Source organism: Scleropages formosus, chromosome 4 (assembly GCF_900964775.1).
Source record: "Scleropages formosus chromosome 4, fSclFor1.1, whole genome shotgun sequence".
NCBI lineage: Eukaryota > Metazoa > Chordata > Actinopteri > Osteoglossiformes > Osteoglossidae > Scleropages > Scleropages formosus.
This window is the reverse complement of record NC_041809.1, coordinates 1010861-1030498: the sequence shown is the minus strand read 5'-3', so window position 1 is coordinate 1030498 and position 19638 is coordinate 1010861. Positions and strand designations below refer to the sequence as shown.

The 19638-nt window shown below is 51.8% G+C and overlaps 1 protein-coding gene across 2 annotated transcripts; it reads left to right on the top strand.

Annotated features, from left to right (window-relative positions):
• The first annotated feature begins 1661 nt into the window (after window positions 1-1661).
• On the top strand, window positions 1662-16388 carry LOC108927002 (sprouty-related, EVH1 domain-containing protein 2-like). Of its 2 annotated transcripts, XM_029251543.1 has the most exons (6): window positions 1662-2161; window positions 8251-8428; window positions 9647-9815; window positions 9894-9958; window positions 13028-13183; window positions 13814-16388. In XM_029251543.1, the coding sequence occupies exons 1-6, from the start codon at window positions 2136-2138 to the stop codon at window positions 14483-14485; spliced, it is 1266 nt and encodes a 421-aa protein (XP_029107376.1). In that variant the 5' UTR covers window positions 1662-2135; the 3' UTR covers window positions 14486-16388. The 2 variants fall into 2 exon arrangements, with proteins under 2 accessions (XP_029107376.1, XP_029107377.1); XM_029251544.1 differs by lacking the exon at window positions 13028-13183.
• Window positions 16389-19638: the final 3250 nt, after the last annotated feature.

Sequence of the window (19638 nt, the reverse complement as noted above, 5' to 3'; positions counted from 1 at the left end):
AGCTCCAGCCTGGACCAAGAGGTCACCCAGAGGTTACACAGGTTTGCCTTTCCTCACATCAAGCACCACCTTTTCTTCTCTTCTTCCTTTCTGGCGAAACATCACACCAGCGACAGTTGAGCTGTGGCTCGTTTATATACTGCCGTTCTCTGATTTTTCAGACAACTTTGAGCTGTTTTTGTCCAGGTTTTCTTGAAGATCAACGTAGATGTGCACAGAATTTCAAAGCCGTTTTGAAATACCTGCACGATTTTTTAAAGGTCGACAAAATGATTTGAAAGCAACAAACCTTTTATTTCCTCTGCAGTGTTTGCATGGACTCCTGCCTTCACGTGGCTTTCCTCCAGGTGCTCTGGTTTCCTCCCACAATGACATGCGTTTCAGGTGAATTGGGGAATCTAAATTGCCTGTAGTGTTTTTGTGTTGGTGTTCCACTGTGACCCTGTACTGGACGAACGCTTTTTGATTAAAGGATGGAGGTTTGCAAGCGTCCCTGCGCCACCCAAAGCACAGAATTAGCCAATTCACAGTTTCTCTCTACTGGACAATAAAAACAGCCACAAGCATTTAAAGAAACAAGAAGTTTCTAAAACAATCAGCAGTTACTCAATGAACACTGGAACATCAAGGAACTTTTTTGAAATCTATCCATCCATTTCTAGCATGACACCAGGACGATCTGATAATTTCCTTCTTAAAAATTAAATTCAACTTTCTTCCCTCCCATTTCACCACTAGATGACGCAACAAACCGTAAAGTAAAATTGCAAGCAAAGGCCACGTGTCCAAACGAGATATTCAGCTGAACAAGAAGGTTATTTTCATTATTAATGTACTTCGTCGCTTGGTGGAATTAAATATAACTTTATTCCGTAGCATACAATAATGATGTGTTAATTATAAAGCGTTCGCTGTGGAAAGTTTTGGTTACTTCAGTTACTCAGCGACGATGTTGATTTTTGAGACATTGATTCATTGTTACTCACACTGGGACTGGTGCTAAAAAACACGATACAAAATGATACTTTGTTACGCTGATGTTGGAAACGATACAAAATGATATAAAATGATACTTTGTTGCACTGATGTTGGAAACGATAGAAAATGATACTTTGTTACACTTCTGTTTTGCGATTGCGATACTTAGTTGGAAATTAATTAAGTGAAATTCTCTCCGATTGGCTGAGTTCTGTGAAAACGATGTGAATATTAACTGTTTAAAAATGTTTTTTTTTTCAAACCACACAACATAATTTTGCTGACTCCCTGCGCACAAGTACCACGGTAAAACATAGTAAAATATGAACTCAAGGGTACAAAATCATGTAAATGCGACAGGAACGGAGTGTTTTATTGAAGATGCGCGCAAACGCTGGCCGTTATACTTCCGATTACTGAGTACTGAGGATGTACAGTAGGTATAGTACTGTACTGGTGCACGAATACATTGAGTACCGCACTGCGAATGCACTCACTGTCATGGTATTTAGCGGACGGGAGACTCCGGACTCGTGGCCAGATTTTCTGAAGCCCTCCCCTCCAAAGTGGAGAGGAGGCAGGAGGCAGGAGGCAGGAGGCCTTCCCCCCCCCGACTCAACGGCGGTCACTCTGACGTCATCGTTTCCGCCGCCTTTCCTCCAGCCCACCCCCCCCACCGCCCGCGTGGGCAGCGCAGCACGGAGCTCCACAATCCAACATGGAGTAGGAGGAGATCTCAGATGGGGCTCGCGCGGGCCCTCCCTCATCTCGAGCAGCGATCATCGGCCGTAAAGTGCGTGTACAGGACGAGTGCGGGGTGGACGGGGCCTGGACGGACACACACACACACGGACACACTCGACTCGCTCGCAGGGGGGACTGAAAGAATCCAGACGGAGAAGGAGGAGAAATTCGGGGGGGGGGTGAAGGTGAAGGAGCAGGAGCAGCAGAAGCAGCAGCCGATCGCAGGTCCTGAGTGAGCCGCCGGAGGACGAGGACGAGGACGAGGCGGTGTACGCGTGACCAAGTGTGTGTGTCAGTGTGAGTGTGAGGGGAGGCAGGAGGACGCGGCGCGAGGAAGAGGGAAGATGAGGAGGGGCAGGAGCGCGCACTGCGGGCCCGCGCTGCGAACTTACTGGAGGTGAAAGCAACAGAACATGACGGAGGAAAGACGCCCAGACGAGTGAGTAGCGAACACACGCCGTTGCACCTCCTCCTCGACCTCGGCCACCTGGGTGTGGGTTCGAGACCCTTTCGCTGCGGTCCGCAGAGTTGAAGAGCACCGACGGCGTGGTGGGGGTTGACTCGGGGATCGATCGGAAACACGTGTGTGTGTGTGTGTGTGTTCGTTCGCTCGCTCGCTGCGCCGAGGCAAACACTGCATGCTGTGTGTGTGTTCTTTTAAATTTAAGTATTTTAATTCTTGCCCTGTTGTTAGTGTGTTGGTCGTTTCGTTTGCACTGTTCTCTCTCTCGCGCGCGCGCGCGCACACACACACACACACCGCGGTGGGAACGGACGCGGACTCGCTGACATGTAACACCCGCCATTTGTTTTGGTGAATCGCCCTCATTTGCATACCGCGCTTCATTCATAAAAAACACCAATCGGAGGCCAAGGGAAGCTCGAGTCTGTAAACGTGTTTCTATCCCTCGTGCGCGCGCACACACACACACACACACACACACACACACACACACACACACTGCGGGTTTTTAAGAATGGGGCGGAATGTGGTCCATTCAGAGATTTGAGAACCTTGAACCAGGGCCGCGCGACTGGAGTCCGCGAGCATCTTTTAACTCTGTGTGTTAAAGATAAGAAGTAAATTAGAGCCTCACTGACACTGCGGAGTGTATCCTTCACAGTTCTTAATGTCTCTTCCCACATGTATATACAGCATGACCTTCTGTTAAACATTTACATGTTACATACCTGATCACACTGTGTGTGTGTGAGAGAGAGAGATACCTGATCATGTCGTGACGTCATAACGATCACATCCTGACCTCACTGCTCTATGAGGCCGGTCCTCATTGCTGACAGCAGGGTTCGGGGTGTGGAGGAGGCCTGGTCCGGCACCCAGGTGTGACTTCCTCAGCGCGCGCATACACACACGAGCGCTATGACTGCTCTCACCTCCTCAGTGCGTCTCTCCCCACCCCACCCGTGTCAAAACACACAGCGCTGCAGTGGTGTTTCTCACTGTGTTTTGTGTCCAAACAAGACCCGTGTTCCGCTCCCGGTGCGGTGGGTGAAAACCGAGCCTGTTCAGCGCAGCCCGCTTCCGGAACCCACCGCCGCCCTGCGCGTGAAGGTCTCTCGCGCGCCATTAAATAGGAGGCATCACGTGGCCTCCGTGGAATGTATCTGCAGCGGGGAAATGAACTTCGCGGAGAGACGCCGTGACTGTTTATGCGCGGAAGGCCTGCAGACGGCCTCGGTCCCGCAGCTCCGCCGGGCGCTGCTCCTCGCGCCATAAATAACCACCGAACCGTCTCTTACGCTCCTTTTCCCAAGTGGTTTCGTGTTCGACGTAAACGGGCTTCTGAACACAGTTGAGACCGGAAGTCTGTCTGTAACTCGTTTTGTTTGTAACTCTAAAGTCACGTCATCGTCGCACGGTGAAATGTCACCGGTACGGGTCTCCCTTGACTCGATTAACTACGTTTTTTTTTTTTTTTTTTTTGAATCCTTTTATATAAATGAAAGTATTTGAAATATTTTTATTGACTTTGACTTACATTACAGCTGTAACTACTGTTATTGATCACTGAGTCTGAGGAGCAGCAGGCAGGAGCTGTAAACACCGTGGAAGTGAGTTGAATTAAGGTGGCTCCGCACCGCTCTTCTGTTTGCTGCTCCGTACTGCTGTTTTGCTTCACTGTGGTAAAAACGATGTTTGAATCTTTGAAATTTCGTACCTCGTCTGTTCGTAAGTCGGGAACCAGCGTATAGAGCAGTGAAGTTTTCTCCTCGGTTTTAAACGGTGGTTTGTATTTGAATTTTAATAGTGGATGTAAAACTGTTCGTGTCGATTCGCAGTTGGTTTTGATCGTGTTCGGTGTCATTTACCACGGTACGTGAGATCTGCAGGAACACCGAAGGCTTCCTCGTCCTGTTTGACCAAGGTGAGAATGACGCTAACTGACAGCTCCGCCCCCCATTTGACCGCAGTGCTCACGTCCCTCGACCGTTTCCTTTGGCGTCGTCACCAAGTGGCCTTCAGCTGTGGTCAGCGGGGCTGTGGCGCTACGCCTCCGAGTGTCGACGTACGTCTGTTGACTCTGAGCGTGTGTGAGGAATGAATATATGCAAATTCATAACCCAGGGCGGTTGTCGTTCTCCAGCTTGAGGGTTTTTCTCGCTGAGACTCATTTCAAAGAGAGCGATTCGACACGCCGGAGGACAGCGGGAAGCTCACAGGTCAGCGAGACACCCCTGTTCACTCTTGCAAGAACAAGTTGGTGAGGAGAAGGCGTGCGTGTTTGTGTGCGTGGGCGTGTGTGCGCGTTATCTGCAGCGGCCCCCCACCAGTGTCCGGCGACAGCGAGTAGTCTCTCCTCGTCCTGCTGGGCTAAATATACCGACGTCCAACTGGGAGGATATCTGCAGTGTAGTAACAAGCCACAGGGTCCTTTAAAAATAAGCCCAGAGGAAGTGATCCACAGCTTTAATGAGGCGGCGCGGGGGTGGGGCGAATGGGGGGGGCAGGAGCATTGTGGGGTAAAAGTAGGTGCTGTGATGCGGCTTTGTTTACTTCGCCAGTAGATGACAGACACACCGACACTTCCCTCCGCGGTGACGTACAGCTCAGAGCGAACAAAGTACATCATCAACAGACAAAGACTTTTAGACACACACAGCTTGTGTGTGTGTCACACCACCATGTTGCTGGTTCACATCCCTCCGGTAGCTCCTAAAGAAGTGACATTCAGATAGCAAATGCATAGATAATCACAGCAGATGGTGTTGGACTCATCGATGGAGCTGTCAGGGGATCAGGAGAGAAGTGGCTCTCATAGAGATGGGTTCAAGACCACTACTGAATGCTGGGAAGGATTCAGCGGCTCTGAGGGACACAGAGAGTTCATTCACCAGGTCCTGTAGATATCAGAGTTCAGATCTATTGACCATCTTGCAGGACACTCATCTCAGGACTCCTCTCTGACCATTTGACCCCCATGCCACTTAGATTTCTGGCAGATGGAGGTCACCCCTGGTGGACCATTCTGCACATGCAGAAATGGATCTGCTGCTCACGCTGATGTCACGTGACCGTGACCTCTAGATACAGCCGTATAAATCAATAACCGTGACCTTGAACCAGGTCCTGTGTCCCACTGCCTTGGAGTCATAAATTAGTCATTTTGACTGGGTATAAAATACATTGTGCTTAGAATCGGATCATTTACCGGGGTGTTTAGGAGTCTCAGCAGAAGCACTTTTTTCACTGGCAGCACTTTTTTTTTTTTTTTGTTTTATTCCTTATTGGATGTTATGAGTGTGTGTGTGTGTGTGTGTGTGTGTGTGTATGTGTGTGTGTATATATATATATATAAATAAATACACATTCCAACTTATGAACACAGTTTGTTCATAATTTGTTTTGTTCGTAACTCCAAACTAACTTCACTAAGCTCTCCTGTTTACTCTCAATTGTACCTCACTGTGGAGTAAAGCCCCTGTCAAATGAATAAACGGAAACGTGTCCCTTGGAGTCCCTACAGTCTCACCCTGTGCGGTTATGATTTCGGGGCGTCAGCTCGGTCGCTGCTCAACCACAATTTACTGGACCGTGATGGGTCCCACCTGGAAGCCGCTCTTTTGCAGTGACAGTAACACATTCCTTTGAATGCAGACATTTCTTATGACTCGCTTTGTCCTCTAGTGACCTCCATCTCCGTATCGCATACCGTCAGGGACGCTGGATACCTGGTGACCCCCACCCCCCCCACGCCACCGTCCAGTCGGCGACAGTGATCCCTTCCCGGTCGTGGTCCGCCACAAGGTCGTCTTGTATTACCTGTCTGAAGAATCTGTGGAGAATTGTGATCCCGCAGAACAATCAAACCCTTTAAACGACACCGTGTGGAAAGTGACCGTTTAGAGGCGACTGTCAGCAGAAATCATGACCATATGTGACCACAGTGGACAATACAGGACATTGATTGTTAACGCTCATATTAGTTACCGCACACGATTCTCCAAAGTGACTTACAGTGTGAGGTTTGTACACTGGTACAGTACTTTAGACATTTATTCAGCAGGGTAATTTTTACTGCCAGTTCAGGGTAAGTCCCTTGACCGAGGGATTATAGCAGGAGGCGGGGTTTGAACATGGCTCCTTCATATTGCAAGGCTGTGGCTCTAATCATGATGCCACCTGCTGCCCTTAATGTCCAGTTTGGCAGCTTTAAGGGCAAAACACACTTATTGCTGTTGTCTTTCTCCCGTTTCCATGGAGACAAAGGGTCTGGTTTGCGGTTCTGCGTGGTCTCGGGTTGCAGTGCCGTCGCGTTGGTGGTGTTGGTGTTGAATGCATGTAAAAATACGCCTCCTTCCGAGCAGAGGAACACAGGTCTCATCTGACGAGACGCCAAGTTACATCACTCGGTTGCCATGGAGACGCCTCTGTCCAGGAGCACTTTGCACTTCTATGCTGCAGGATAAAAGTCCTTCAATCAGGAGTGCAGATGGATTGTGTGTGTGTGTGTGTGTGTGTGTGTGTGTGTGTGTGTGTGTGTGTGTGTGTGTGTGTGTGTGTGAGAGAGACGGGGAGAGAGGATTGCAACTCTATCAGTTACCATGGTCCTGCCCTCAGCAGATGGTTGGCACTGTATGGCAGGGGGTGGGGGGCAAGGCCACCGTTTGAGTTGCCCTGCTGGGCACTACATTCTGTTGCAGGAAGGGGTGTGTTGGGTCAATGCCAGGTCACGGTCGCTCGGCGTGCGTGTGGAGGGTATGTGCTGCTCTGTATGAAGTTCACAGCCTCCCTGCGTTCACATCTTGCAGAGTTTACCGTTGTTCACCAACTGCCCCATTCACATTAACCACGGTCACTCGTGGGAAGAGTGACACCAAGTGGCTTCTGTTGGCTGAACCATCTCACTGTTGGCACTTGGGGTAACGGGTTCGACCGCTGGCCCCCCCCAAATGCTTTTGACAGCCCAGTGTGTTAATAGCTCCGGTTGAGTCCAGTGCCGGAGCGTCCGATATCGACGGTACTGGGGTTGAGGGCGAGGTTTTGACCACGTTCACACCCTGTGTATCCTGTCCCCTGAGCCCATGCACGGTCAATTAGTGACCAGCCAGGCAGGTTACCTTATATGGGCGTGGATGGCGGCCTGGAGAGGAGAGCAGGGAGCGGTGTTTGCACAGCCGTGTGAACCACACGTGAAAGTAAACGGTCCTCCGGCATGTGACCACAAGTCCTTTTGTCACCGTTATGGTGCCTGGTTCTGAGGACGACGTCTTTATGGGCTTTTCTTCGCAGCACCGTCCCTCCCGCTGTTCTCAGACGTGACTCACAGGGACAAAAGTGAGACATGGGGGACATCGCTTCGACCACAAACGGGGATCGAGGTCCCCTTGTTGGTTGCTGACCCCTGACCCCTGACCCCTGACCTCTGACTCGTGACCCTTTTCCCCTCGGTTTACAGCTTTTCCGGAAACTCGTTGTTGCGGTCCTTTCTGCACAGAAACTCGCTCTCACCCCCCCGCCCATCCTGCAGGGGTCAGACCACTGCGGTAAAACCGTACGCGAAGCGTCCAGTGCACCTCTAGGCCCTTCCGTGGGACCCGACCAGCTAAGTGACCGCTGCCCAACGGTGTTTGGTGGTGACCCTGACCGCTGATGCACAGTAGTGTTACTGACCATCATTTTGAAATTGTTATAATTAATAATTTTCCAGGAGTTTCCCAGTGGACAAAACTAAAATCAAATTTCCCCGAAACGGAGACTGTATTCCACGGTTACCCGAAGTGTTACTGCGGTACTGCATCCTTTTGGGGCTCACAGCTCAAGCCAGAACAAAGCGTAAAGAAGTTTCTCGCTGGTCGGCCGGACACGCGGCTGCCGGATGTCAGCGCGCTCGGATTTCACCGTATTTCATCTGTACGGATACCGCATGGTTCTACTGTAGTATTTTCTGCTTTAATTATTGTTTCAATGATCCTTCATATTTTGCCAGTAAAAGACCTCCTGACCGCTGGAGGACCTTCTGACCGAGCCGTGTCCCTGTCCCCCCCCCCCCCCCCCCCCCCCCGCAGTGACAGCTACATCGTGTGTGTCAAAGCCGTGGTCATGACCCGGGACGACTCGAGCGGAGGTTGGCTCGCCCAGGAGGGCGGCGGCCTCAGCAGGGTGGGCGTGTGCAAGGTACTTCCTGCCGAGTTGCCCGGCCACAGGGACTTCCTTATCCACGGCGAGCGGCTCCGAGACCGGCAGGTGAGTCAGCGGTCGGGGCACGAGGTCCCGACAGGACGACGGCAACTGCCGCGTGTGCATCCCGACCGTCCTGGGACAGCGAAGGGGGCGACGGTCCCAACACCCCCCCTGCGCCTCCCGCTGCCTGTGCCGCACACGTAGTTTTCGTCTCAATGATGCGTGTGCGTTTATTTAAATATTATCTTTATATATTCTTTAGTGTATATATAAATATTTACACAGTTTACAAAGTTTAAATTGCGTGTGTACTGTTTAAACATCCTGATAGTTTATTATTGTTAATCAAAGTGGTAGCGTAGTGGTTAGAGCTGCTGCCTTTGGAGCCAAAGGTCACAGGTTCAAATCCCCCCTCCAGCTGTAGTACCCCTTAGACTTACCCTAAATTGCTGTAGTAAAATTACCCTGCTGTATAAATGGGTAAATAGTTGTAAATACTTTAACACGGTAAGTGTCAGATAAATGTCACACTGTAAGAAGCAGTGGCCCCTGCGGGGGGGCGGGGGCCTTTGAGTCACTACTGTGAACGGGTTCGAGAGTCATGTGATGATAGTAAGTGAATGTCACACGTCTCCGTTGAAAGAATCCTGAGGTGTTAAAGTATGTGTCCAACTGTAACTGTATTATGTATCATTCTGTAAAACATATACCGGTAGTATTTGTGGTTGGTACGTTAATAATTACACTTGTCTTTGTGGGCCGCTCTTGTTTGTGATTGAACCTGAAACACACACACACACTGTCTGAAACCACTCATCCCAAGTGCGGTCGCAGCAAACCAGAGCCCAGCCTGGCGGCACAGGGCTGGGGGGGGAGGGGACACACCCCGGACGGGACGCCAGTCCATCACAGGGTACTGCAAGGGTACTGCTGCCCCCCCCCCCCAAACTTGAAACAGCTGAGCAGAATAAAGTGATATCGACCACTTCAGTCAGGACTGCAAATCAATCAATTAATTAATCATAGTAAAATGAATATTAATGATGGGTCCTGATGGTCCACATACAGTTGGTGTCACTGAGCTTCTGAGGGAGGAAGTTGACCTGAAATGACCCTGTGTGGGGCACAGACATGAATGTGAACACACACACACACACACACACACACACACACACACACACACAGAGTCGAGTTTTATGTGAAAGCCCGTGCCACGAGCACTAGAGCAGCCGGCTCCTTTGCTCCGCCCGCTCACGGACGCTCACCTCTCGGCGCTGCCAGGTGCTTCTGGACTGCCTGCTCAAGAAGGACCTGGTGTACACCAAGGCCACGCCCACGTTCCACCACTGGAAGGTGGACGACAGGAAGTGCGGCCTGACGTTTCAGAGCCCTGCCGACGCCCGGGCCTTCGACCGCGGCGTGAGGAAGGCCGTCGAGGACCTGACCGACGGTAAGGACCGCAAGCGCGTTGCCTTCGAAATCCCAACAACGAATGCGTTCGTGTGACCGTTTGTCCTCCGTCTTCCAGGTTCCACCACCTCGTCGTCCACCGTCCACAATGAGGCGGAGCTGGGCGACGACGATGTCTTTATGGTAAGCGGTTTTATTTCCCCACAATTCCCTGCTGCCACGGTGCTGTTGAGCACAGGGGTCGGTTGTGTGCGGGCTGCTGACTCGTCGCCATTCAAACCCGAGTCACGCAGCCGTCGGTCCAGCCTCTGGGGGTGTGTCCTCCTGCTGTGCCTCGTATTCCTTTTCTTGTCTTCGTCACAATGCAAGAGCCCCGAGAAGCTCCGCCCCCTCGCTGTGCGCTGCATGCAAAGATCCCAGAAAGGGATGTGGGGGTTCTTGTTATTTTTGGGGAGGGGGATGATGCTCCCAGGGAGATGGACTTTTTGTCTGGTGGGGGCGAGCGGGGGAGGGGTAGCCCAGGTTTCCCATGGTGAAGTGACTGGGACCCCCCCCCCAACGCACACACGCACTCACCACTCGCCTTTCCGTCCATTTGTCGTCGTCACAAGAGACGAGGAGCAGCAGGCGGGGTCACGGGGTCACTTCCTGCGCCCTCCTCCCCCCAGCAGGGCCATCATTAGCAGTTGCTTCCTTTCCAACTGTCACAGCAGGCAACTGCGGTGTGTGTGTGTGTGTGTGTGTGTGTGTGTGTGTGTGGAGGTGTGAGACGCACTAATGAGTTGCCTGCCGATGGGCAGCAAATCAGTTTGTGTTCAGACAGAGAGCGACTAGAAAAGGTGAATAGCAGTTCAGTGATGTTCATTTCCTGCCACTGATGTGGTGCAATGAGCTCTTTGTGTCCCTCAGAGCTGCTGAGTCCCTCCTACATTGAAGAAGGGTCTCGAATGCATGTCCTTTACACTCGCCTCTCCTGATCTCCTGACAGCTCCCTCAATGAGTCCAATACCATCTGCTGTGATTATCTATGTATTTGCTATTTGAATGTCACTTCTATAGGAGCTACCGGAGGGATGTGAACCAGCAACATGGTGGTGTCACACACACAAGCTGTGTTTTCATCAACTTGTGTCTGCAAGTTTATTGATTTATCATTATGCATGTATCATTTTTACTGTATCTGTTCAAGCTAAATAAGTCCAAAGCTATGAAAGTGCTGTTGTGATAATTTAACTTTTTTTGCGTGTGTGTGCGTGCGTGTGCGAGCGTGAGAGACACATTTGTCGGTATTCAAGCCTTATGCCTGTGTGTGTTTACCCCCAGTTTGGCTCAGCCTGCATACGTCTTGTTTGAGAAAGAGGCAGCAGCGTTGGCGTGGTGACGGGTGGGGTGGGAGGGGGTGATTGACAGCTTCCCGTTTCGGTGGCTGAAGGGACCCACGCTGTCGTGAGACACCCAGCAGGAAGCGGAACCGGGACGAGGGGGTCCGGGATGCACTGTGCGGTGAGGGTGGGGTGGCGGTGGGTTCGGCTGCTCTCTGGTTTCCATCGAGGGCTGTTGGTGTTCAACTCCATTCCCCCTTGTTCACATGGCTTTCTTTTTGAACCATTTAGTGCTCCGTGTGGAGCAGCAGACCTTCTGCTGTGTGTGTCTGTGTCTGTGTCTCTCTCTCTCTCACACACACTCACACAGGGTTTTCTTTTAGACCATCAGCTGCTGACAGTTCCATTCTTGTCTGGTCTGGTGTCCAAAATAATGCTGATAATTGGTGTGACCACAGCCCCCCCCCTACAGGCCCCCCTCACTCTCAGATGTCTGTCTGGCATAGGAGTGGGGGGGGGGGGGGGGCTGGCAAAGCAGAGCGTGTCTTTTGAAGCAGTGTTCCTACGCCTGTGCCCGTCCGTTTGCGAGCCGCTCGGAACAGATGTGGTCACAGTCCATCCCGGTTCGACCGGGTTCATCCGGGCTTCATGTGGTCACTTGATTTTGGTTGGGTTTTTCTGGTGAAGTAAGAGTGAATGTGGGAGAGGTGGTGTTGCGCCCCCCCGGTGGAGCCCCCCCCATTACTCTGGTTTAGGCAAAGCGACAGCAAGCTGTTCGAGTGGCAGAATTTGAGTGTGTGTGGAGGGTCTCCCTGCTTCAACACCCCTCCCCCCCGTTCCCCCTGTTTTGATGACACAGGGCTAAACATCTGAGAGGGTCTGTGTTTTTAATCATTTCCAGCCGTGTGTCTTTAAGTGCCGTTGGCTTGGGCTCCTGCCGGGGGCGTCGCTGTTATTTCTGGCCACGTTTGCCGAAGTGACCGCAGACACCGAACGCAGTGTACCGAGTGTGTGCGTCACGCTGCGTGGAGTGGGACACGTGTGGGAAGTGGACACTGAGTGGGCTGCAGGTGGTGTCGTGGTTGGAGCTGTTGACTTCAATGGAAGGACGTGGGTTCACATCCCACCCCCAGCTGTAGTATCCTTGATCTAGGTGCTTCCTCCCGGAAAGTTATGTCCTGCACTCGTGTCCGCGGTGCTGAAAGATCTGTGTCCGCTGTCACTGTGGTTGAGTCCACCCATCTGGCTGGTTACTCTTCATCCTCTTCCTCCTCCAACTTTCCCATCATTACCATCTTCTCTAGAGGGTCCAACCTTCTCATGACGTGTCCAAAGTGTAAAAACATCAGTCTCATCTGAGCTTCCAGGGACAGTTCTGCTCTGACTGGACCCGGCATCCATCTGTTTGTTGTCCTACCTGTCCAGTGTCCTTAAATGCCCTCCAGCTCCACAGTCCAAAGGAGTCCGTGTGTCTCCTGTCCTGCTTCTTCAGTGCCCACCTCCCACACCCATGGAGTGTTCTAGAAAGAGCCCTGAGTGAACAGCACTACTCATTGTCCTTGTGGATTCATGAGCACATCTGAGGAGCTTCTCCACATCTTCCCCTGCAACTCCGTCCACTGCTGCTCCTCCCTGTGTCTCCTGACTGCTGGACCTCTGTTGTCCATTATTGATCCCAAGAGTCAAACACTGTGAACTTTGTCTAATTTTTCAGCATAAGGGCCAAATCTGAAAGTCTTCTTTATCCTAGTAGTTCGAACCCCTGTTGTATCCTCCACACCCAGCTCATCTCAGTGGTTTTCTCACGAGCAACACACACACACACACACACCACACCACACCACACCACACCACACCCCTTCCTTATTCATTAATGTGTGTGAGACTGGTTGTTCGCTTGTGTGTGTTTGTCTCTTTCCAATGACACCAGAACGCTACAGACAGTTCATCAAACTCCTCCCAGAAGAAAGAGAGTTCAGTACCGCCGCTGGGCTCCTCCCACTTCTGTGAGCCGGGTCGCCACCACTGTCTCCTGGGCCACTGGGCCGACCAGCACTGGTCCCCAGAACACTGCTTTCCTGACCAGGTTGGTTCAGACAAGCTTGTGATTGAGTTTGTGTGTGTGTGTGTTAGTAGCCCTGTACATACGTGACATGGTAAACAGAACTGTCCTGATAAACATTTGAGACGCCGGGGACAATGCTGGAGGAGAGTCTGTCCACACTGACTGGACCTCAAGTCACTAGACACTGGAGTGACCAGAGTGTCCAGTACAGAGTTTTTTTTTCAATAAAACTTTTGATAACCATATTAATGGAGATTAATGTCTTAATTTTATTATTCACTTAGTACACAAAAAATGGGGGTGCGGTGGAGCAGAGGGTTTGACCTGTGCCTGCTGTGTGGCGGGTCTGGGGTTCGAGCCCTGCTTGGGGTGCCTTGTGGCAGACTGGCGACCCGTCCAGAGTGTGTCCCGTCCACGGTGCATCCCCTCCCCTCCTTGATCTTGCGCCGTGTTGCTGGGTTAGGCTCCGTTATAGACGTTGCATTACTTACTGCAAAAAGTGTCTGTTTTATTTCCTTATTTCTACGTTTGTTCTTGCGCCCCTTATTTTTGTACATGAACATATAATCTGCCCTGTTTGTAGCTCACTGGCTGTCTCACCGCTGCTGATCTCACCACCACATCCCTCCCTGTCCCTCCTCTTCCTCTCAGCCGCTGCCCAGGTTCCCGCGGCACGTCACCTTCAGGGACGAGGACGAGGAGATCGTGCGCATCAACCCAAGGGAGCGGCGCTGGCTCAGCACGGGCTACGAGGACTACCGACACGCCGCCGCTGCCGCCACCGCCCGTGACCGCTCCGTCCGAGCTGAGGAGGGCGACACCTACGTGCACTTTGCCAAGGGCGAGTGCCACAAGCACGACTACAGCTACCCCTACGGCCCGGACTGCGGCCAGGGTCTGCGCAAGGGGGGGGACGGGGATTGCGGCGGCGGTGTGGTGGGGACGCAGCCGCAGACTCTCCCCAGGAAGGGTGACGGGCGGCGCTCGCGCTGCATCTACTGCCGCGACATGTTTGACCCCGTGGAGAACGGGTGCGGCCGGTGCCAGGACGCTCCGGACCCCGTACGAGCCTGCATCCGGCGCGCCAGTTGCATGTGGTGCGCGGACAGCCTGCTGTACCACTGCTTGTCGGACCCCGAGGGCGACTACTCGGACCCGTGCTCGTGCGAACCGGGCGACGAACGCTTCTGCCTGCGCTGGATGGCGCTGCTGGGCCTCTCCCTGCTGGTGCCCTGCATGTGCTGCTACCCGCCGTTGCGTGCGTGTCACCGGGCCGCCGTCGCCTGCCGCTGCTGCGGAGGGAAGCACAAGGCCGTGAGCTGAGGACCCCTTCCGTCACGCTCTTGACGTTTCGGACAACCGTGCTCGCCGAGGAGCTCTCCGGTCCGAGCTCTGGGCTTTTTTGGCATCTCTTGCGAGTGAACGGAGCGGCGCCACCGGAGACGCCATCGCCGCCGCCGCCACCACCACCGCCGCCACCAACCTCAGGTTCCGCGAAGGACTGAGACTGATCACACACACTGTACGCACAGGTACTCTGTTTCCGCATCAGTTGCTCCGAGAAACCGAAGAGCCGTGTTGCGTTCAGCCACCCTGTGTTTGTAGCATCGGGTTGCTAAGCAACGATTACCATTTTTCTTTTCCACCAATAGAAGCGTTTCCACGAACCGCCACACTTCCGCGGTACAAAAAGGGAGTTAGTGAATCGGGGGGGACCGCAAACCCACAGGAAGTAGCGTGTTTAGGTCGGCAGTGTGTATTCGGGAGCATCCAGAAAGGGATGAAAACGCAGCATCGCTGTGCATCGAAGGCTGTGTGTGAAAACCACGTGGTCGTCGACAGCTTATCGTTTCATTCGTTCGTTTCCAGGGAGAGGCTCATCTTTTATAGTGCTTTACATCCAAAGATTAACTATTTATTTTCTAACTTCACTGAGGAAACAGCCTGGGGGGGGGGGGGGGTCTGTCTGTCAGCTTTGGATCTGGGTGTGGCCTATGAGGCTCCGCCTCCTCTCCGCCCGCTCCTCAGTTTATGGTGCTTTCATGTTCATGGTGCAAACATCATTTTTGTTACACTCATGTAGCAGAAAAATGAGAATAATAAATGAGGTAAAATCCTGGTTACTGTTAGATACTACTATTATAATCCTCTGGTTGTTAATTATAAATTCTTTGAAAATTTAGTACTGAGCAAAACCTTTAGCACAAGGTCAGGGGAACTTTTTTTTTTTTTTTCGCCCAGACAGATGTACATCACGGCATTAGCAACCAACCTGGGGTGTCGAACCCGAGACACGTACATGGCGGCCGCCCAGCAGGAAAACAGAAACACGCAATTTCTTTCACGCTCACCACTCTAATGATGGTCGACGATGAAGATGACAATGATGATGTATCGCGCAGAGCGGTGGGGGCACCCAATGAAGCTGTCTGTCAAAACCTGCCCACAGCACCCCGGTGGTCCAGTCGGCTGTTACCCGGAGATCTCAATCTGCCCATTTTTTAGGTCTCAAGGCACTTTGTAGGCAACAGTAGGTGCCGGGGGCCTTTCAGTAAATTGACTGATGGGGGGGGGGGGGGGGGGGGGGGGGGGCATGTGTAGGGCGGCCACCCGCTGGAGGGTTTCTGCGAGTGTGCGTACCGCACAAACATGCGCGTGTCCTCACGTGACATAAAAGCAGCCCTTAAATGACCAGCAGTAACTTTAACTACAGGAGCGACCGGGGGTTTCCGCTTTGCCAGGAGTAACACACACACAGACAGAGACAGAGCTGTGTCATGCTACCATCACTCATCAAGTGAAAAGAGACGTTATTTTTCTATGTGGTTAAGAAATGTGAGCCAGAAGCCTTTGACCTCTTTGGTGCAGTGTGTGTGCGCGCGCGTGTGCGTGCGTGCATGTGCCTGCGTGCACACGCCCAAGTGCCTGCAGCACGCTTCATCCCTGGAGAGAGAAGACTGAACCCTGTTCTTTACAATCAGCATTTTTACCTCTGTAAAAAAAGGCAAAATTCTCTATTGTGTGTATGATGTATATTTTAGTTCTATTTTTTTATAATTGTTTCTAATATGTACCGTCATGTAGTTCTTGCTGGAGAAGGAAGGCGAAGGACTGTAAATAGCAGCGTGTCGAGGGGCGTGGCCTGACCGGGAAGCCCTTCTTCGCGTGTGTCCTGTGCTTCCTGGGGCACCACCAGCGGACGGCGCCAATAAAAGTGAGAGAGCGCACCTGGCGACTGGTGTCGTGTGCTTCGAGGGGCTGTGGGCGGGGACTCGACCTGACGTCCGGGGGACACTCGCTCTGCTGTCTGTGGGCTCATCCTGCTTTGAGGAGGTGGCTATGGATGCGGGGCGGGGCTTGTGGCTGGGGGGGGCGTGCCCATGGTGAAATGGAAACATTTAAAATGACTGAGAAAAAAATTCCCCCCAGTGCAGACCGGCAACTGATTGATCCCATAACCACATTTAAGGTTCCTTATGTTACTGATCACCGACTCTTAGGAACAGCAGACGGAAGCTGTAAACACTGTGGACGTGAGTTGGATTACGGTGGTCCCACAGCTCACATTTTTTCCATATTTTCCAGCACAACTATTAGAAAACGGACAGTAATGTGGAAACGTTTGTATGTTTGGAAAATTCGTAACCCAAACGTGTGTAACGTGAGGAGTTGGTGTCAGAGCTCCATTGTAAATAGAACTTCCCAAAATGTTTGTCCCTCAGGGCTTTATGTAAAAAGGCAACACTGGCAACCGAGCTGACGTGGTCCACAGTCTCCCCAGAACGTTTACCCTCGTGTGTGTGCGGGTGATTATGACTAGGGGACCAATGGCTGGAGACGGGTTCCATGCGAGGGGTGGAGCCTCAGCGCTGACAGGTGTTTTCTCGTCCTCGCGTTCGCTTGTGAGCTGAACGCGGTCCTCGGCTGGCGCCCGCTCCGGCCCACGGCGCGAACGCGGTTAACGTTTATAGCGGTTCTTTATATAGACTTGCACTAACTGCCCTTTCCTCCCCTGTCTCTACAACTGCTTTTCAAGCATTATGACCTGTTGGCCAGATGGGTGAAAACACACACACACACACACACACACACACACACACACACACACACACAGGCTCCTTCCTCCCCCCTCACTGACCCTTTGGGGTTTTTATTTTAGTCTCCACGGTTATATTTTCTCAGCAGAACTCTGGGCCAGATGGCACCGGTCACTGCGACCCTTCACCTCTCTGTCTCGGGCCTCGGCAGCAGTGTGTGCGCCACTGAACCGCATTTATTCATTTAGCTGACACTTTTCTCCAAAGCAACTTACAATGTTAAGGTCACTGTTATGCTTACAATCACTTACCCATTTATACAGCTGGGTAATTTAAATTTACTGGAGCAATTCTAGGGTAAGTACCCTGCTCAAGGGTACTACAGCCGGAGGTGGGGATCAAACCTGCGACCTTTGGGTCCAAAGGCAATAGCTCTAACCCCTACCCTACCAGCTCTGTGAAAGGGGACCTGGTCACGGGGTCACAGGTCCCAAGTGTCACAGGGCAGTCACGTTCTGCTCTGAGTTGCGACGATATGAGACGATGTAGGGTCTTGTCCCAGTGTGAAGTCCAGCGCATCACCGTTACACTGCTTTAACGCCTTTTTCAGGTACATTAAAGCAGCTGGTAAATGAATAAAATGACCATTTCAATATTTAATGTGATCTGCGAACGCAGAGCTTTAAGTACGCCCCATGAAAACACTCTATTCAAACCTCTTACATGTTACACTACTGTCGTGGGGAAATGTCATGTATCATGCGAATGACACACACACTCTAGACAGAGTGATCAGCCACACGAAGCCTCTTTGTGCTGCAATGTTGCCAAACTCTTCTGCCTTTACCCCCCTTACCCTTTGTCCCTCTGCAGGTTTTGACTCCCACTCTTCTTTTTCCTGCTCTCTTTGGACTCCAGAAATCACTTCCTTCCTTTACAAGCAGACCCCCCATGGTCCGGGGAGGTGTGTGTTTAACGGTCTATCATGTAATTGCTGTGTCTCAGAGCTTCCTGGATGAGGTGGCCCATAACAGACACACACACACACACACACACACCGGTATAAATACATGACTCCACACACAGACTTGTTTTTAAAATGTCCTTTAATCACACACGCAGAACAAGATCCATGCACACGTGCTGTCTGGGACAGCATTGTAGGCGGAGAAATCGAGGACAGGCCGCGCGGTCGGTGAGACGGGCTTCGAAAATACACCCTCCTGGCTGGTCCAAGAGAAACACGGTGTTGGAAGCCACTGCCTGCTACACAAAGATCTATCTTTAACCTTTAATCCTCAGGCTCCTGCAGACTTGGATGGGTCTGTTCCTGCCGGTTGTGTTTCGGTAAACACTCACATCCAAGTGACCAGATGAGCCTGGGCTCAGGCTCCTGCACCAGTCTGCTGCACTGGGTTGCTCCCTGCTGTCTGGTTTCAACCTCCATGTGGTTCGTTGCAGCTGCAGTGTCAAGTTCTCCCCCTGCGACGTCACAAACCCATTTTCTGGCTCCTTGTGTTGCTAACGATCGAGGTGGGAATTTTCACGTTTCTCCATTTCCCTCCTTCACTGATCTATTTTATATCACTTTTGTAGCCTTTGTTCAGCCTTGAAACTGACAGGTGGCAGCAAAGAGAAGCCAAACAAAACAGGAATGTGGAACCACCTCAGTTCAACTCCTTTCCACAATGTTTACAGCTGCTGTCTGCTCTTCCTGAGTGTCAGCGATCATTAACAAGATGAGGAACGTGAACACGTTTATCATGAGTGTCAAGAGAAGTGCACCTGCAATGAAACAGGGAAGCTGGAAGATTTTTTTGGGAGGGGGCACAATTTAATTTACATCAATCACTCTGAAAGCTTATTACGGTGACGCTCGAGACTTTTACAGACCTAAACCAGAGAATAATGCGAGTTGGATATAAAAGTGAGTTTAGTTACAAACTGAGTTACGAACATGCTTCTGTCTCAGCTGTGTTTGACAGCCGAGGAGCAGCTGTGTACAGGTTCAACGCCATTGCACCCCCTTCCGCTCCACAACGCTATCCGCTTTAAAATTGGCACTTTTGACATTTAAAAAAAAAAACGCTGCACTCCTTTAGCACTAAGCTAACGTGGGATAAAAACGAAAAGTTCAAATGGAATTTCTGGAGCATCTCATTGCTGTTCTCTCCCCACACAAAAAGACTTGTGGTCAAAGAGGAGTGCCGAAACGCATGGCTGCTTTCCCGATAAAGAGGCCTGCCAAGCGTGTCCCTTGCAGGAGTAGCGTTGAAAGCACGCCGTCACGGCTCCAGGTCCCGCCGCCGTCTCCTGCTGGGTTCAAAGCCGTGGCGACGACCCTGAGGGGCCCCGTCTCACTCGGGCACATCCTTTCGGTCAGTGGGTCAGGGTCACGCCCCTCCACGGACCCTTCGCCCCCAGCTGGTCCCACGACTC